The 13,838-nt window shown below is 45.9% G+C and overlaps 5 protein-coding genes across 9 annotated transcripts in view; 2 read left to right on the top strand and 3 right to left on the bottom strand.

Annotated features, from left to right (window-relative positions):
• LOC126565385 (dual specificity protein phosphatase 3) overlaps positions 1-453 on the top strand; it is a 471,876-nt gene extending 471,423 nt beyond the window's left edge. For 4 of the 5 annotated variants that reach the window (XM_050222555.1, XM_050222557.1, XM_050222558.1 and 1 more), the window contains 2 exons: positions 19-128; positions 198-453. In XM_050222555.1, the coding sequence (XP_050078512.1) occupies positions 19-128; positions 198-400 (313 nt within the window). In that variant the 3' untranslated portion in view covers positions 401-453. The remainder of the gene's footprint in view (positions 1-18; positions 129-197) is intronic. The other variant, XM_050222559.1, reaches the window with a different exon arrangement.
• Positions 1-13,838, bottom strand: part of LOC126564560 (probable cytochrome P450 6a14) — a 282,624-nt gene that overhangs the window by 46,134 nt on the left and 222,652 nt on the right. The window lies entirely within an intron of this gene.
• Positions 4,469-9,195, top strand: LOC126564120 (uncharacterized). Its single transcript, XM_050221053.1, has 5 exons — positions 4,469-4,623; positions 6,549-7,973; positions 8,041-8,368; positions 8,439-8,732; positions 8,896-9,195. Exons 1-5 carry the CDS (start codon positions 4,487-4,489, stop codon positions 9,160-9,162), a joined length of 2,451 nt encoding a protein of 816 aa, XP_050077010.1. The 5' UTR covers positions 4,469-4,486; the 3' UTR covers positions 9,163-9,195.
• Positions 10,558-11,739, bottom strand: LOC126565335 (protein YIPF6). The gene is made up of 5 exons (XM_050222508.1): positions 11,601-11,739; positions 11,377-11,511; positions 11,048-11,292; positions 10,828-10,985; positions 10,558-10,745 (listed from the first exon to the last, which is right to left on the bottom strand). Exons 1-5 carry the CDS (start codon positions 11,625-11,627, stop codon positions 10,627-10,629), a joined length of 684 nt encoding a protein of 227 aa, XP_050078465.1. The 5' UTR covers positions 11,628-11,739; the 3' UTR covers positions 10,558-10,626.
• Positions 12,236-13,291, bottom strand: LOC126565149 (uncharacterized). The gene is made up of 3 exons (XM_050222297.1): positions 13,137-13,291; positions 12,735-13,062; positions 12,236-12,671 (listed from the first exon to the last, which is right to left on the bottom strand). Exons 1-3 carry the CDS (start codon positions 13,271-13,273, stop codon positions 12,249-12,251), a joined length of 888 nt encoding a protein of 295 aa, XP_050078254.1. The 5' UTR covers positions 13,274-13,291; the 3' UTR covers positions 12,236-12,248.

The following is a 13,838-nucleotide window of genomic DNA, read 5'->3' as shown; positions in this document are numbered from 1 at the left end:
CATCACTCACTATTGAAGGTGTACTTTTAGATATATGGGCTTTCCGATGATTGACCAGCCGACGACAGACATCAGCCGGTACTTTTACATCGCCTCCAAGTTTATCGAGAATGGCATCAACAGTGGAGGTAAGCATCTAGACATTTTTTCTCCTCTCCAGAAGATTCTAACGCGAACTCTTTCTCCACCATACGCAGGTAAAGTGCTGGTCCACTGCATGATGGGCATGTCCCGATCGGCAACCTGTGTCCTAGCGTACCTAATGATCGCTCGTAAGATGACCGCCGCCGAAGCGATTCGCACCGTGCGGATGCATCGGGACATACGTCCGAACGAGGGCTTCCTGCAGCAGCTGGCCGATCTGGACAATGAGCTGAAGCGTGACCGGTTGTACTATTGACTCGAGTGTGGGCAGCGCTTCAGAAGGAAATAATGATGCCGATTATACTAATCCAAACGAAAGAAAAACCACAGAGGAACAAGTCCTAACCAACAAAAAGAGCACTCACGTACATCATCACGATCGTGTGTGTCTGTGTGAACTAATCTCTCCTAACTCATCAAACGAAAAACACACTATTTTAACTCTCGTACTCTCAGGCATCTCACCTTGCAGAGTAGGTTTCCCCGAGCGTCGCTCGAATGATGGATGGCAGCTAGTAGGTCAGTCGGGGTTTCGGGAGGCAATGTATTGTGATTTTTACAATTGAAGGAAAAAAATACCCCACTCATTAGGGGGGAAAAACGATTGGGGTGGGCACCTCCAAAATCCATTCCGCAAAAGATCGACCCACAGCAGTCGAAAAGCAGACGAGCAGTAAAATGGTGAACACGCACACAGGTTGCTCTTAATAACATGTTTGTTTGTTAGTTCTACATTCTACATCACTATTGCAAAACAGAATTCTTCATGCTCTTCACTACGAAGAGCCGATACAGTGAGATAAATAGGCAAGAGATCTAACAGAACGCTTTTTTAAATCGTGATCTTACTACAGTGTGAGAGATTAAGTGTTAGAAAATTTCCTCCGTACCCAGCAGGATATATCAGAACTTTGCTTTAAGACGGCTTTTACTAACAAATAAGCCGATCGTTCAAACCAATCAAATCCAAGGGAACGAAGCAGGTGACAGACGCACCAACCACAACAACTACTACAGCGATCCAGGGAAATACAAAACATACCAAATCTTACCCCAAAACGTAGTGAATAGCTGGACAGGATTTTTTATGGGAAATTCTTTACCTTTAGATACTAGCTCGGTCTCGGTGGCTGTTCTCGGAAGCACAACAACTTACAGTAGTTCCGGACAGGAGACGAGACTTTTGATTTCCCAACTTTATTGTACAGGAGATACTGGAGACAGAATTCCACCGAATGCCAGCTGGAAATATGGAGCATTGCTGTTCACCTAAACGAGCAACTACATTGACATTGAAAAAAGCCTCCGAATCTCAAGCGAGATGAGAATGTTTCGATTAAGGAGCAGACATATTTTGGTTTTTTGGGATGTAAAACAACGAGCAACTGTTATAGCAGAGTAGAACCAATAATAATAATTATAATAATAATAGACCAGAAGTAGACCAGCAGTTGGGGACAGGGCATTAGAAACACACATTTTTGATAACAACTACTGGTAGTAGTGCTCGAAATTAGTCAAGGAACGAGAGAGAAAGAGAATACCAGAAAACCAAAGCCATATTCTAACCGCTGGCGGTTGTACAAGAGATAGTGAGGCAACACCTGAAATGTGTTACCAGGGTAGAGCCTATGGACTTTTACAGTTCCGAAACAGTTTGTTGGGGGAAAAACGGTTGATTTAATCGGATAGGATTTAGCGAGCCTGAAGATGATGTTGGAACGAACTATTGACAGTTGTAGAATGGATACGCAGCGGACGGTACAAGGAAGCGATAATCATAGCGAGGGATTATGTTATGTTTGCTTGCCTGCGATATGCCCACAGCATCCAAGGTGCGTGGAAGGCAGTATTAGAGCACTATTTACAGATGCGACGATAAGGAAGCGATAGCTAGAGTGAGAGCGGTGCGATTATAAACACACAAAAAATGCAAAGTGCTATTAGGAATGGTTTTAAATCATTACTGGAAATATAACTGGATCGGTTTTTGAGATTAAGATTACACTAAGCATACACAGAAAACTCACACAAATGGATGATCTAATAAAGGAAAATCAAACAAAAAAAAAAGCAAGCAAATGGTTCTTAACACAAAACACCCATTCGCTCGTGTGCTTACTTGAGTTTACAAACTATACGATGCTTGTTGGTAATCGACGCCTCTCCGATCACGACATTACGTCAACCGCGTGCAAGGATGTCGTTAGCGTGTTTTAACAGTGAGCCCCAGTACAGTGAACAAAACAGAGCCAGAGTGCAACTCACAACATGCAGCCCTAGCCGTCGTCGTTCGTTAGTTGTGGTGTCCATTCCATCAAACATAGTCCAACTATCAGCGAGATCTGCGCCTATGTTTTGGAAGCAACGAGTGCAAACATTGATGTATTCCGGGATCATCATCTTGATTGGTTGGAAGAATTGTCTTCCTGATTGGATGGGGCACGCGTGTTAATGGCTGGGTGCATACAACAATTCCCCAGACTAAATACACCGATTAAGGGCCATCAATCGCGCTAACAGAGCTCCTCTAAACACGAGTAGATATTTGATTTTAAAGGCCTCCACCGTCGAGCATTAAAATCTCTACTTGATTCTGCCTCCAACTCAGTGCCGACTCTTCAACTTCTTCAACAGCATCCCTACATCGAACGTTTTTACGACCCCGAAAATAAGTAGTTCAATGTTCTTGAAGGGTGAAGGCCACTCCTGCATGCGTTTCGTAAGACTAAAATATTCCTAAGAAGCAAACACCGCGAAGAAAAAAAAACCTCATCCAATCCGTCATCAGTTTGATAATTGCGGTCAACCGAGCAGTAGAACCAACCGGATTGGCCCTCTTTCCTGCTGCGCATCCAGTAATACTGTGTCCTAGTTCCTTAGCGCCGATAACCTCACCTCACACCCAGGTCCTGCCCCCCACCCTTGGTGGCTGTGTAAAGTTCTTTGCCACGTTCTAAAGTCAGTGCTGAACATTCCATGTATTGGGGACCAGAACCACACCCCGCTTTGTACCAGATTTGACCGGTGTGCGTGTGTGTGCACGCAGTACGTCATCTGCTTCATACTTGTCCAGGGAAGTTCTGGCTGGCCGAGAATGCGGCAAATGACCGGGACAAAGTGCGCAAAATCGTGCCCATCTGTGCTCAGGCTTATCTTGGTCTGAAGCTCATCATATTGTTCATTCACTGCTGCTAGAAGAGCGGCAAGCGATTTCGTGTAATCGATTCAGATGATCATTAATGGAAGACCCTTTTTTTCGGTTGCTCGGCCGCATCTTGAGGGCGAGCGATTTCTCAAGTGGTACTCGACGGTTGCACTTTTACACGCCAGGTAGACACACACAAACACACCACACCAGATACGCCACTAATTCACGGTTTATACGGCCCTGAAATAAACAATAACAGCCACCAATCCGGATGAGTGCTGCTCCTATCGAATCTCTGAGCTGCTGATAAGCACCATGCCATCGTATGGTCTATAGTACGGATGAGAGGATTGTGGGGCTACGGTTGGAAAGTGCCCCGGAGCCCATCCACAAGCGAGATACGCCCTCTCTCGGTACGTACCGGACCGAGGCACGAGGCATGAGTGGTCGATTTCTTGGTGGCATTTTGGGCAACACATGTAGTACCGAAGTAGTCAAACAGGGCTCGATTTGTTGTGATTAAACAAAACGCACACAGAGAGACCTGAACGGCCATCATCGGGGTCCCAGCAAACAAGCACACGCCTTCGTGTATCAACGACTGCGGATCGCGGGCGACGGATGATCCGTACACTGCAGCAAGCCAGGCCTGTGACCATGTATTGGTGCCATTGCAAAGATGTTGTTATTGTTGTGCCCGCGCGCTTTCTGGAACCAACCCTCCGTCACGATTCGCATCCGCTCCCTCGACGCATCACCACCCAAACGTTGTAGAGTGTCCTTTATCAGCTGGCAGCAGACAGTGGTCCGGGATCAGTTGAATCTCAACTGCACGGTGAACAAGGGCCACAACTTCTCGCGCGGTACTCTGCCGCCCAGACCAAGCCAGTAGTAGAGCTGGTGTCACAATTGAAGGCAGGTGTTGCAGGAAAGCTGCTTAGTGTTCTGTGGGAACGTTGTGTGTACTTAAAAATACTACGCGCGATCGTGTATCGTACAGGCGAAGAATCCAGTGTTTCTCAAACAATTCTTCCGAGCTGTAGGTGTGGTGCGTTGTGTGAAAAAAGTGTTATGAGCAAAATACCGAACCACTACTCAAGTGAAGAGATCCGAGAAGATCCTAAGCAGTGATTAGTGGTGCAGGTGATCCTTTTTCTTGTTCGGAGCGAATAATCCTTCAAAGTGATCAGGATGTCGGCAAGTTGCGAAATTACCATCACCGGACCACAGGAGGCACAAACCAAGAGCAGCCTGATCGTGGTATCCAACCGGTTACCGTTCGTGCTCAAACGAGACCCCAAGACAGGAAAGCTTAGTCGTCATGCGAGGTAGGATTACAATCCCTTCTTTTCTATTTCTGACCCCGTTCTAGAGAACCCCGTTCATCATAATTACGACACCTCCTTTCGCGTCATCACTTCGCAGACCCTGTCCTAGTGAGCTGTTGAAAATATTCTTCACCGTCTGAGATAAGCCGAATTTAGAATTCTTGCTATGAAGAACTGTGCTACTAAGTGAGGTCCGGGTACCCGATTAAAGACACTTTCGTAGCGCGCTGCTTGCGCAAATGACCCTACCGAGAATTTGTTTACAGTGCGTCTGTATTTTTTGTTTTGTTTTATTTTGGTGTACAGTTTTTGTTTTGTTTTTGTACTCTGATTCGGTGCTGCCCTTTCCCACATTACTGAGCTTTTGCGGTGTCTGGTAATCAAAAGTGTGTCACTGTGGGCTGACCTTTGGCAGACGGTGCGCGGACGTAACGTCATCAGTTCTTTATGGGGCGATTGGAAGAAGTGAGCTATTCAAATACGTCTGTGGAATTTTACCTGACTTAACATTTGCCAAGTTTGTGCTTAGTTACATTCTTTGATCTACCAATTTGTTTGAAGATGTTCTTAACAGTAAATTGAGACGTTGAATTTTATAAAATTAAATGATTGAATCGAAGGTTATTAAACCTTTTGATAGGAGTCATCAAAATGCTCTCAGTAGTCCTCTCAATGTTTTGAAGATTATCTTCATTTTATCAAATTTACCCGAAAAATAAGCCTCTTGTCTCTGTAGTATCTGCTCCACAGCGTCTACTAAACGATCACTGTACCTCCTCCCGCATCAAGTAACGGAGGACACACGGCCATCCATTTGTGGGAAATTTATTTTTAATCCGTACCGATAAGATAACCGGTACCAGGTAGTACTAGCGAACCCCAGCCAGTGCGACGTACTCCACTTATCATTTTATTGACAGAAATAAGACAGCGATACAAGATTAAATTAAAGTCACTTCAATTATACCGAACGATTAATGGCTGTCATCGATTGCCTTTGTATTACCTTCGTTGCTCTGCTCGATTGTCTCGAACAGTGATAGCGCTTATCACAATCTCCGGGGCTCACGTTTAGTTCCGCGTGGATGACATGTAGTACTTGTTTTGCTTTATGCTTGCACAAGCGTACCCCCTACAGAGTACTAATAAGGGGTTAAATGAAAAAAATGGCAAGGGTTATATGAGATGACTTCGGGCGCAATGAGTGCCGCGATTGTAATCAATTGAGAGCTCAAGCGTGGTCGACTGCTATAGCAACGGTTTCATTTGAACACCGGACTCTCCGATATTGAGGAAACAGAGTATCTCAATATCGGAGGCAACGTATTCTTTCATCGGTAAAAAGAAGAATGAAATAAACTTACACCATGAGTTCTTCACGTGATTGGACGCGCAGGAGGGTTTCGAGAATCCGCTAGTAAACGCTTCTCAATAAACATGGCTTCGCTTCCTGTGCGCGCTTCTTATCAGTCGGCGCGGTCGGTATAGTGCGACATTGAGGGCTACGGGTGGCCGTAATCCACCACTGGGGGAAAGACCTTCGGGTGGGATAGCGAACGGGAGGGAAGCACAGGAAGAGTGTACCTTTCGCGGTGAGGTAACCACCACCAACCTCCTGCCCTTGTGGATCAGGAATCAACAATTACGAATGACTTTGACGACGTCGTCATCGTATCGGTCAAGGGTTCTCTTGTTTACTGTGCACTACTGGCGCTAGACCACTACTACTCGGCAGAGGATTAGTTGAGGTTAGATGACTCCCGAGAGTGAGGAGTGTCATCCTGCCAGCGTGTGATAGCGATAGGCACGCGCGTGCTGTCCATTATTATCATCACATTTCCGCTGTCCGCTGTTTACCACCCGACGACGAATCGTTCTATCTTTACAATCATGGTTCCTTGCTTTACCTTGTACTTTTCCAACAGTGCCGGCGGATTAGTCACAGCAGTTGCGCCGGTCGTGATCAAGGGCAAGGGACTGTGGGTCGGTTGGTCCGGCATCACTCTAAACGATGCGAAAGAACCCATCCCGGAGTCGGACCCGTCCGATCACACACCAACCGCTGGGCTACTGTCGGAGCAGGTCGTCTCGGTGAACGTGGAACCGAAGCTGTTCGATAGTTACTACAATGGTTGCTGCAATGGCACGTTCTGGCCACTGTTTCATTCGATGCCAGGGCGGGCAACGTTCTGTGCCGATCACTGGAAATCGTACTATGAGGTTAACAAGGAGTTTGCTGCCCGTACGATCGAAGCGTTGGAGAAAGCCGTCAACAACAACACGCACCCTGGTGTGCCTCTGATCTGGATCCATGATTACCATCTTATGCTGGCGGCCAACTGGATCCGTGAAGCGGCGGATGAAAAAAACCTCCCGTACCAGATAGCATTCTTCTTGCACATTCCTTTCCCACCGTGGGATATCTTCCGACTGTATCCTTGGTCGGATGAAATTCTGCAGGGTATGCTGGCCTGTGACATGATCGGATTTCACATTCGCGACTACTGTCTCAACTTTGTTGACTGCTGTCAGCGAAATCTTGGCTGTCGTGTGGATCGTAAGAACTTGCTGGTGGAACATGGTGGTCGTTCGGTACGTGTGCGTCCTCTACCGATCGGAATTCCGTTCGATCGGTTTGTGGAGTTGGCACACTCGGCGCGCAAGGTGATCAACACCAATCAGAAGATCATTCTCGGCGTTGATCGACTGGATTACACGAAAGGTTTGGTGAATCGACTGAAGGCATTCGAAGTCTTGCTGGAAAAGCATCCAGAGCATCGGGAAAATGTCAGTCTGTTGCAGATTTCCGTTCCATCCCGTACGGACGTTAAAGAGTATCAAGAATTAAAGGAAGAGATGGACCAACTTGTCGGACGGATAAATGGACGCTTCACGACGGCAAACTGGTCTCCGATTCGTTACATTTACGGATGTGTCGGACAGGAGGAATTGGCCGCCTTCTACCGTGAAGCCTCCGTATGTTTAGTCACGCCATTGCGCGATGGTATGAATCTGGTAGCGAAGGAATTTGTTGCCTGTCAGATCAATGAGCCACCGGGAGTGCTGATCGTGTCACCATTTGCCGGTGCAGGCGAAACTATGCACGAAGCCCTACTTTGTAATCCGTACGAGCTGGATGCGGCAGCTGAGGTGATCCATCGAGCCTTAACGATGCCGGAGGATGAGCGTACGCTGCGTATGTCGCGTATGAGGCGCCGTGAGATGCAAAACGATGTAAACAGCTGGATGAGACAGTTCCTGAAGGCAATGGGTTCGCTGGAAGAGGACGACATTGGTACCACTACGATGCAACCCGTCACTGTGGATGACTTCGATGACTATCTGCTCAAGTAAGTATCTCGTTCGTTTTTTTGGGCCAAGAGTTTTCATGAACCTTCCCTTATATTACGCCCACAGTTACATCGGTTACAACCACAAACTCGCCCTTCTATTGGACTACGATGGTACTCTAGCCCCGATTGCTCCTCATCCTGATCTGGCCACACTGCCTCCGGAGACGAAAAATGTTCTACAACGGTTGTCGAATCATTCGGATGTTTATATCGCCATTATCTCGGGACGTAATGTGGAAAACGTCAAGCAGATGGTTGGCATCGAAGGCATTACGTATGCGGGTAATCATGGATTGGAAATTCTGCATCCTGATGGAAGTAAATTCGTACATCCGATGCCTATCGAGTACGAGGATAAAGTCAGTGGACTGCTCAAGTCGCTTCAAGATTCAGTAAGTTGTGAAGACCAGTTTTTAGAGCCTACTCAAAGAATGACTGATTTTGTGCGCATTTTCGCTTCAGGTGTGCGGTGACGGCGCATGGGTTGAGAACAAGGGACCGCTTCTGACGTATCACTATCGTGAAACTCCTGCCGAGCTTCGTCCCGCCATGGTGGAAAAGGCCACGAAACTCATCATCCAGTTCGGATTCCGTGCTGCGGAAGCACACTGTGCAATTGAGGCCAAGCCGCCGGTACAGTGGAACAAGGGTCGTGCCTCGATATACATCCTCCGGACGGCGTTCGGTGTGGATTGGAGTGAGCGAATCAAGATCATCTACGCTGGTGACGATATGACGGATGAGGACGCCATGATGGTAGGGAGCACTCTTTTTTTTTTTTTGCTAATTTTCGTTTGAGGCTTGGAGATCGCAAAACCTCTAATATCTTATTCTGCTCCTCTAATATCTTATCTAATTTTATCTATATCTATAATATCTAATAATATCTAATTATCTTATTCTACCACCATAATAACAGGCTCTCAAAGGTATGGCGGCAACGTTCCGTGTGACAAACTCGCAAATCATCAAAACTTCCGCCGAAAGACGTCTACCATCTACCGACTCTGTGCTGACCATGCTGAAGTGGGTCGAGCGACACTTTATGCGCCGTAAGCCACGTGCCAACAGTCTTACGTATCGGGGCAAGAAGAAGGATAGCGTCAAGATGCAGATGGCGTTCGATTTGGTACCGAATGCGAGTGCCGCAAACAGTGCGGCCAGCAGTTCCGACGAGCGTGATTAAGTAGAGCGTTACTGCACATCTCCCATTTTGTGCATATCTACAATCGGTATAAGTGTAGGTCAGCTAGTTTACCTTCCCTGTTTTCAGTTCTTCCTTTTCTTTTAAAGAATTATTTTACTTTCTATTCTAATTATCAACGCGAAAGTATCCTTAAATTTTCTTGTTGTTTAAGCTTTGTTTTGTTCGTGCAGCCGCAAGCTGCATTTTTCTGTTTTGTTTTATTCCCGATGTTTCGTGTGAAATGGGGTAACGTTTTAAGATTTACGAGAACTCGGGAACAGTCCAAAGGCCAATGTGAACCAATTTCCATTTCGGAATATACGATGATATTCGAAAACAGTGTCTCTAGGTAATAAGGCTAGTTCAAGGTAAATAAATTCTTCTTAGTGGTGTGTTACTAAGCAAATGATCAAATCGGCGGCTTTTTGTTGGTCTTTTTTGACGGAGTAACAAGAGCAGGACTTGCAACAAATGACTGACGAAGAACTCCTGAGCTCTTAGCACAGCAAACGAGGCTTATCGCAAACGTTACTGGCACATGTAGGTTATTAAGAGATATGCGTTCAATATGTTGGCAACGCCTGTACTGTCTGGCGAGGTCTGTAATCGAATCAAATTTATGACTCTATTGACAATCGATTATCAAAGCGAGCTTCATAAGGCACAACCCCTAAGATGACAATGCCGTTGGGTTTTACTGTATCCAAGAAATTGATATGACTCCTTCCGCAGTGGATTTCCAATCCGATCAACCTACTTGGCCGACCTAATTCAACGAACTTTGAACGAACAATGACTCTTTCTGGGGTTGATTTATCATTCAATCTTGATCTCAGATGTATTGATCAATATTGTTCCTCTTATATCGTGCAAACCACACAACATAAACAAGATTAATTACAATCTTTCCTATGGTCAGAGCCTCACTCTCTTCTTTCCTAGCTAGCTTTGGTTGCATTAAAAATCTAATCGTGCGAATTTCGGTTTTAGCCGCCCTGCTGTACGCTTGTCAGTTAGGCGTCGGACCAGCAATAGATTACATTGCACGAATCCGAACTGTGCGGATTCATCCCATTTTTTTATTACTCTATTTTATGTGGAAAGTTTGTATAATACAAAAGATGTATCTAGGCGTTTAGTATAGATAGCGTTTACTCTAAGTGGATCATGCTTTGTCTTTCTCCTTTTCATTCCAATCGTTTCCCTAACGTCAATGTTAACCTGCGTTTTTCTGTTGTAGTACTACTGGCCGTGATGTCGTCATGTGTGTGTGTGTGTACTATCGCTTTACTGACCTACTATAGTGAAGTACAATACGAAGCAAACACTTCAAAAGTACCATCCTTACGGTGTGCTCACGGTTCAGTCAGCGTCAGGCGTTTTGTCCTCTCTCCAGGGTTTAGCTCTTTACACTGATCACAATGGAATTGAATTGAAGTGCATCAACAACGTCGCCCGGTTCCATTACACATTGCTGTGCGAAATAACGAGCCACGATATGATGAAGTAGAATAGGAATATAGGATAGACGGCAAGAGCTTTCCTGTTCGGTGGTTGACTATCGCCGAGAAAGATTATCGAGGCTATACGGAAATGGATTAGGGTAAGTAGATATTACAGTCTTAAAGGTATTTTCGAAAGGGTATATCTTTGAAATACACTTACCATACGTTGCCCAACCGAACCCGCCGGACGCTACTAGGAATCGCAAGAAGAACAGAAACGTTGTTTGTTCTCCGAGTAGAATTATCCGGCACACTATAAGTGCTAGAGCGCATGGTGTAAGACAGTAGCCAAGGACGCACACTGATTGGAAGAAAGATCTGTAAAAACAAATTATGCTTAGGAATCGATCTATTTCGATAATTATTGGTAAGAAACCTACATCTTCCCACCAAGCAGCTTAGAATTCAGCGTCACAATCATGGCACCGATCCACACAATCACAAAAACCTGGGCGAACTCAGGTCCACCATCGTGCATGTCATCTGACGAGCCCTGAAGGATGGTGGCCATAAATGTGCATAGCACAAGCGGTCCCCAAAGGTCCCAATCCTTCAGCAGTGTGTTCTTTTCTTTCGGTATGAGGACGTGGTAGAATTTGACACCGACCGCTTTTACGTCACGCATCTAGAAGGTGAGCGGAGGATGAAAGGATTTCATTCATGTGTACACTTCCCCACCTCATTTACGCCCATCGCTCTACTATCTTACAATTGTATCCCGAATGGGTTCGTCCAGTGTGTTAAAGTTAGGTGCTGTGGGGTCGGTTGTATTCCGCGGAACGCTCGTAACGGTCATATCTCCGCTCATCAGCTCGGAAGGCGATTCCGCACCATCTTCGTACAGCTGAAACCAACGAACGTGGCAGAAAAAATGGGTGATCAGTCTTTGTCATGGGATCAGATTCCGCGAAGACCTTTCCACCTTACACTTACCTCTAGCCGGGTTTCTGGCGAAGACATGTTTTTATTCGATCGGTAATTTATTACAATAAATAAATCACATGAAAAAGCCTAAACTACCGCAAAACTTTCCGTGTCTTGTTTTCTTTTCGCAATCCATTTGACAGCTGTTTATTGTGACAACGACGGCTGCTCGACTACACGGTTGACAGCTGCTCGATTCGAGCACAGCGGGCGAAGGTCAGCTAAAATGTTCGTTTCAAATTTCTTAAATTAATAATTTTCATGTTTTGTTCGGGTTTTAAGCAAATATGAGTCCAAAATCTCATAAAATTACTTAGCAAAACGATTTTATCCTTATATAAATATTAAAAAGAAAATTAGCAATTTGCTCGCGATTCAGATAATAAATCTAAACAATCACACACGTGCCATTAATCTGCCGTTAACTATCTCCAGGAGGCTGATCTTAATGATCTTTCATCACATTCGCGCGTTTGGTTTCTGCTTTAGTGGCCCAAGACATTGAACATGATAAGAAACAGCATCTTTTGATAAGAAACAGCATTTGTTTACAAACACCATATGATTGTCACTCGAGCAACAATGCGCGCGCGCCTTCTACAACAACACGGCACTTGAATGTTTTATTTTGATTGGAAACCCTCTTTCACCGTCACCCTAAGAAACTCTCGATTCGATCCACTTTAGCAGGCGATAAACCGCATCCACCGAAGGTATTTTATAGTCCGCATTCGTCACCAGGTCCTTATCTTTCGTTACCCGGAACGACCTTCCCGTGCCCTTGATCATCTTCATCACGTCCTCGTCGGTGGTATCGTCTCCGGCAAACAACACCTTCCGGGTGCGCCAGTTCGGGTCAAAGCTGGTGCCGAGTATGTATTCTGCCGCCAGGCCTTTATTCCACTGTATCGGTGGTTTGCCCTCGACGGATGCGTGCGCCGGATTTGCCCGATATCCATACGATTCAATTATCTCTTTGGCGCGTGCTGCCATCTCCGGTACGTACTTCTGTTCGGCTTCACGGAAGTGGAACGTTATCGACACGCGCTTATTCTCAACCCACGAGCCATGATGAACGACCTGTAAAACGTTATGATTAGGATCACCAATCGGCGCCAATATCACTAGCCAGATATCTCTCACCTCTCGATTAAGATGATCAATCATCTTGTCAAAGTTATCTGCCGCATCCTTCGGTATACCCTGGTTGTGACGGGTACCGTTCGGATACAGCACTTCCAGTCCATGGTTGCCCGAGTAGATCATGTTGTCTATTCCGATCTTTTCCTTCACCCCATCCACATCACGGCCGGAAATTACCGCCACAAACGCTTTCCCACTGTTTGCGATGTTGCGCAAACTTTCACGCATCTCGTCACTCATCTGCGTGAGATTCGGATGGGACGTTAGCTCAGCCAGTGTACCATCGTAGTCAAGCAGTAGGGCCAGTGTATCACCAGGCTTGAGATAGCTGCAAACAATAGAGACCGGGAGGTAACGCTTCATTACAGGAGAAACATGATCAAGAAACAATATAACACTTACTCGCCAAGATACTGATCGAAGTTGGGCTGCGACATGTCAGAAGCGTCTTTGCCGTTCGCCGGCCAGCTTATCAATGGGCTCAAACAGTTAAGGAATATTAGACAAGAAAGCGTTGCCAACGACGTACCTCGAGCCATTCTATTTCTACGACCTGTGCGATGGTGTTAGTGGTACCCTGGCGGCGTTCTCGGGGTGGGTGTTGGCAATCTCACCCAGTGAAATGTGTTGTCTACGTACGATGACTATCAACAAAACACGATCGAGATTAAGCGCCAACCGCCCTTCAAACCTTCGTCTAATGAGTATGTGTGTGCGTCGGTCCCGCACCACCTTGTGACTGCACGCGACCACTGCCTTGAGCTGATTGATGAGCTGCCCATACCGGCACGATTGTCTTTGAGTTCCACATGTTTTCCTTCGCTTCCTCGTAAAGTAACTCGCGATTAGACGTCAATGATGGTACCAACGTCATACAGATAACGGACCAAATCACCGAACTAACAGAAACAAGATTGGGTTCTGGATGCTGCTAGATGACAAGATGTGTTCTTGTTCTCTGTCTTGCTACCTTGCAATTATCACTAGCAACACTTTTTCGGTTCCGTTCAGCCATCTTAACACGATCGCTAATGTAGGTTAGACAGTTCTTCGGGTTGCCCCTCGGTGCGCACTCTGCACCAGTAAGTAAACAGATTAAAAATA

The sequence above is a fragment of the Anopheles maculipalpis genome, chromosome 3RL, assembly GCF_943734695.1.
Source record: "Anopheles maculipalpis chromosome 3RL, idAnoMacuDA_375_x, whole genome shotgun sequence".
Lineage (NCBI taxonomy): Eukaryota > Metazoa > Arthropoda > Insecta > Diptera > Culicidae > Anopheles > Anopheles maculipalpis.
Note: the sequence above shows the minus strand (reverse complement) of the source record. Positions and strands in the feature narration are given on the sequence as shown.

What these genes read in the sequence shown, in the direction of transcription:
- LOC126564120 (XM_050221053.1), top strand. Translation starts at nt 4,487, where the DNA reads ATGTCGGCAAGTTGCGAAATTACCATCACCGGACCACAGGAGGCACAA. An exon ending in AAGCTTAGTCGTCATGCGAG is followed by an intron (nt 4,624 to 6,548) that starts GTAGGATTACAA and finishes CTTTTCCAACAG; the next exon opens with TGCCGGCGGATTAGTCACAG. An exon ending in TTCGATGACTATCTGCTCAA is followed by an intron (nt 7,974 to 8,040) that starts GTAAGTATCTCG and finishes TTACGCCCACAG; the next exon opens with TTACATCGGTTACAACCACA.
- LOC126565335 (XM_050222508.1), bottom strand. Translation starts at nt 11,627, where the DNA reads ATGTCTTCGCCAGAAACCCGGCTAGAG. An exon ending in AACCCATTCGGGATACAATT is followed by an intron (nt 11,293 to 11,376) that starts GTAAGATAGTAG and finishes CTCACCTTCTAG; the next exon opens with ATGCGTGACGTAAAAGCGGT. An exon ending in GTTCGGTTGGGCAACGTATG is followed by an intron (nt 10,746 to 10,827) that starts GTAAGTGTATTT and finishes ATTTCCGTATAG; the next exon opens with CCTCGATAATCTTTCTCGGC.
- LOC126565149 (XM_050222297.1), bottom strand. Translation starts at nt 13,273, where the DNA reads ATGGCTCGAGGTACGTCGTTGGCAACGCTTTCTTGTCTAATATTCCTT. An exon ending in TTCGATCAGTATCTTGGCGA is followed by an intron (nt 13,063 to 13,136) that starts GTAAGTGTTATA and finishes TATTGTTTGCAG; the next exon opens with CTATCTCAAGCCTGGTGATA. An exon ending in TTGATCATCTTAATCGAGAG is followed by an intron (nt 12,672 to 12,734) that starts GTGAGAGATATC and finishes AACGTTTTACAG; the next exon opens with GTCGTTCATCATGGCTCGTG.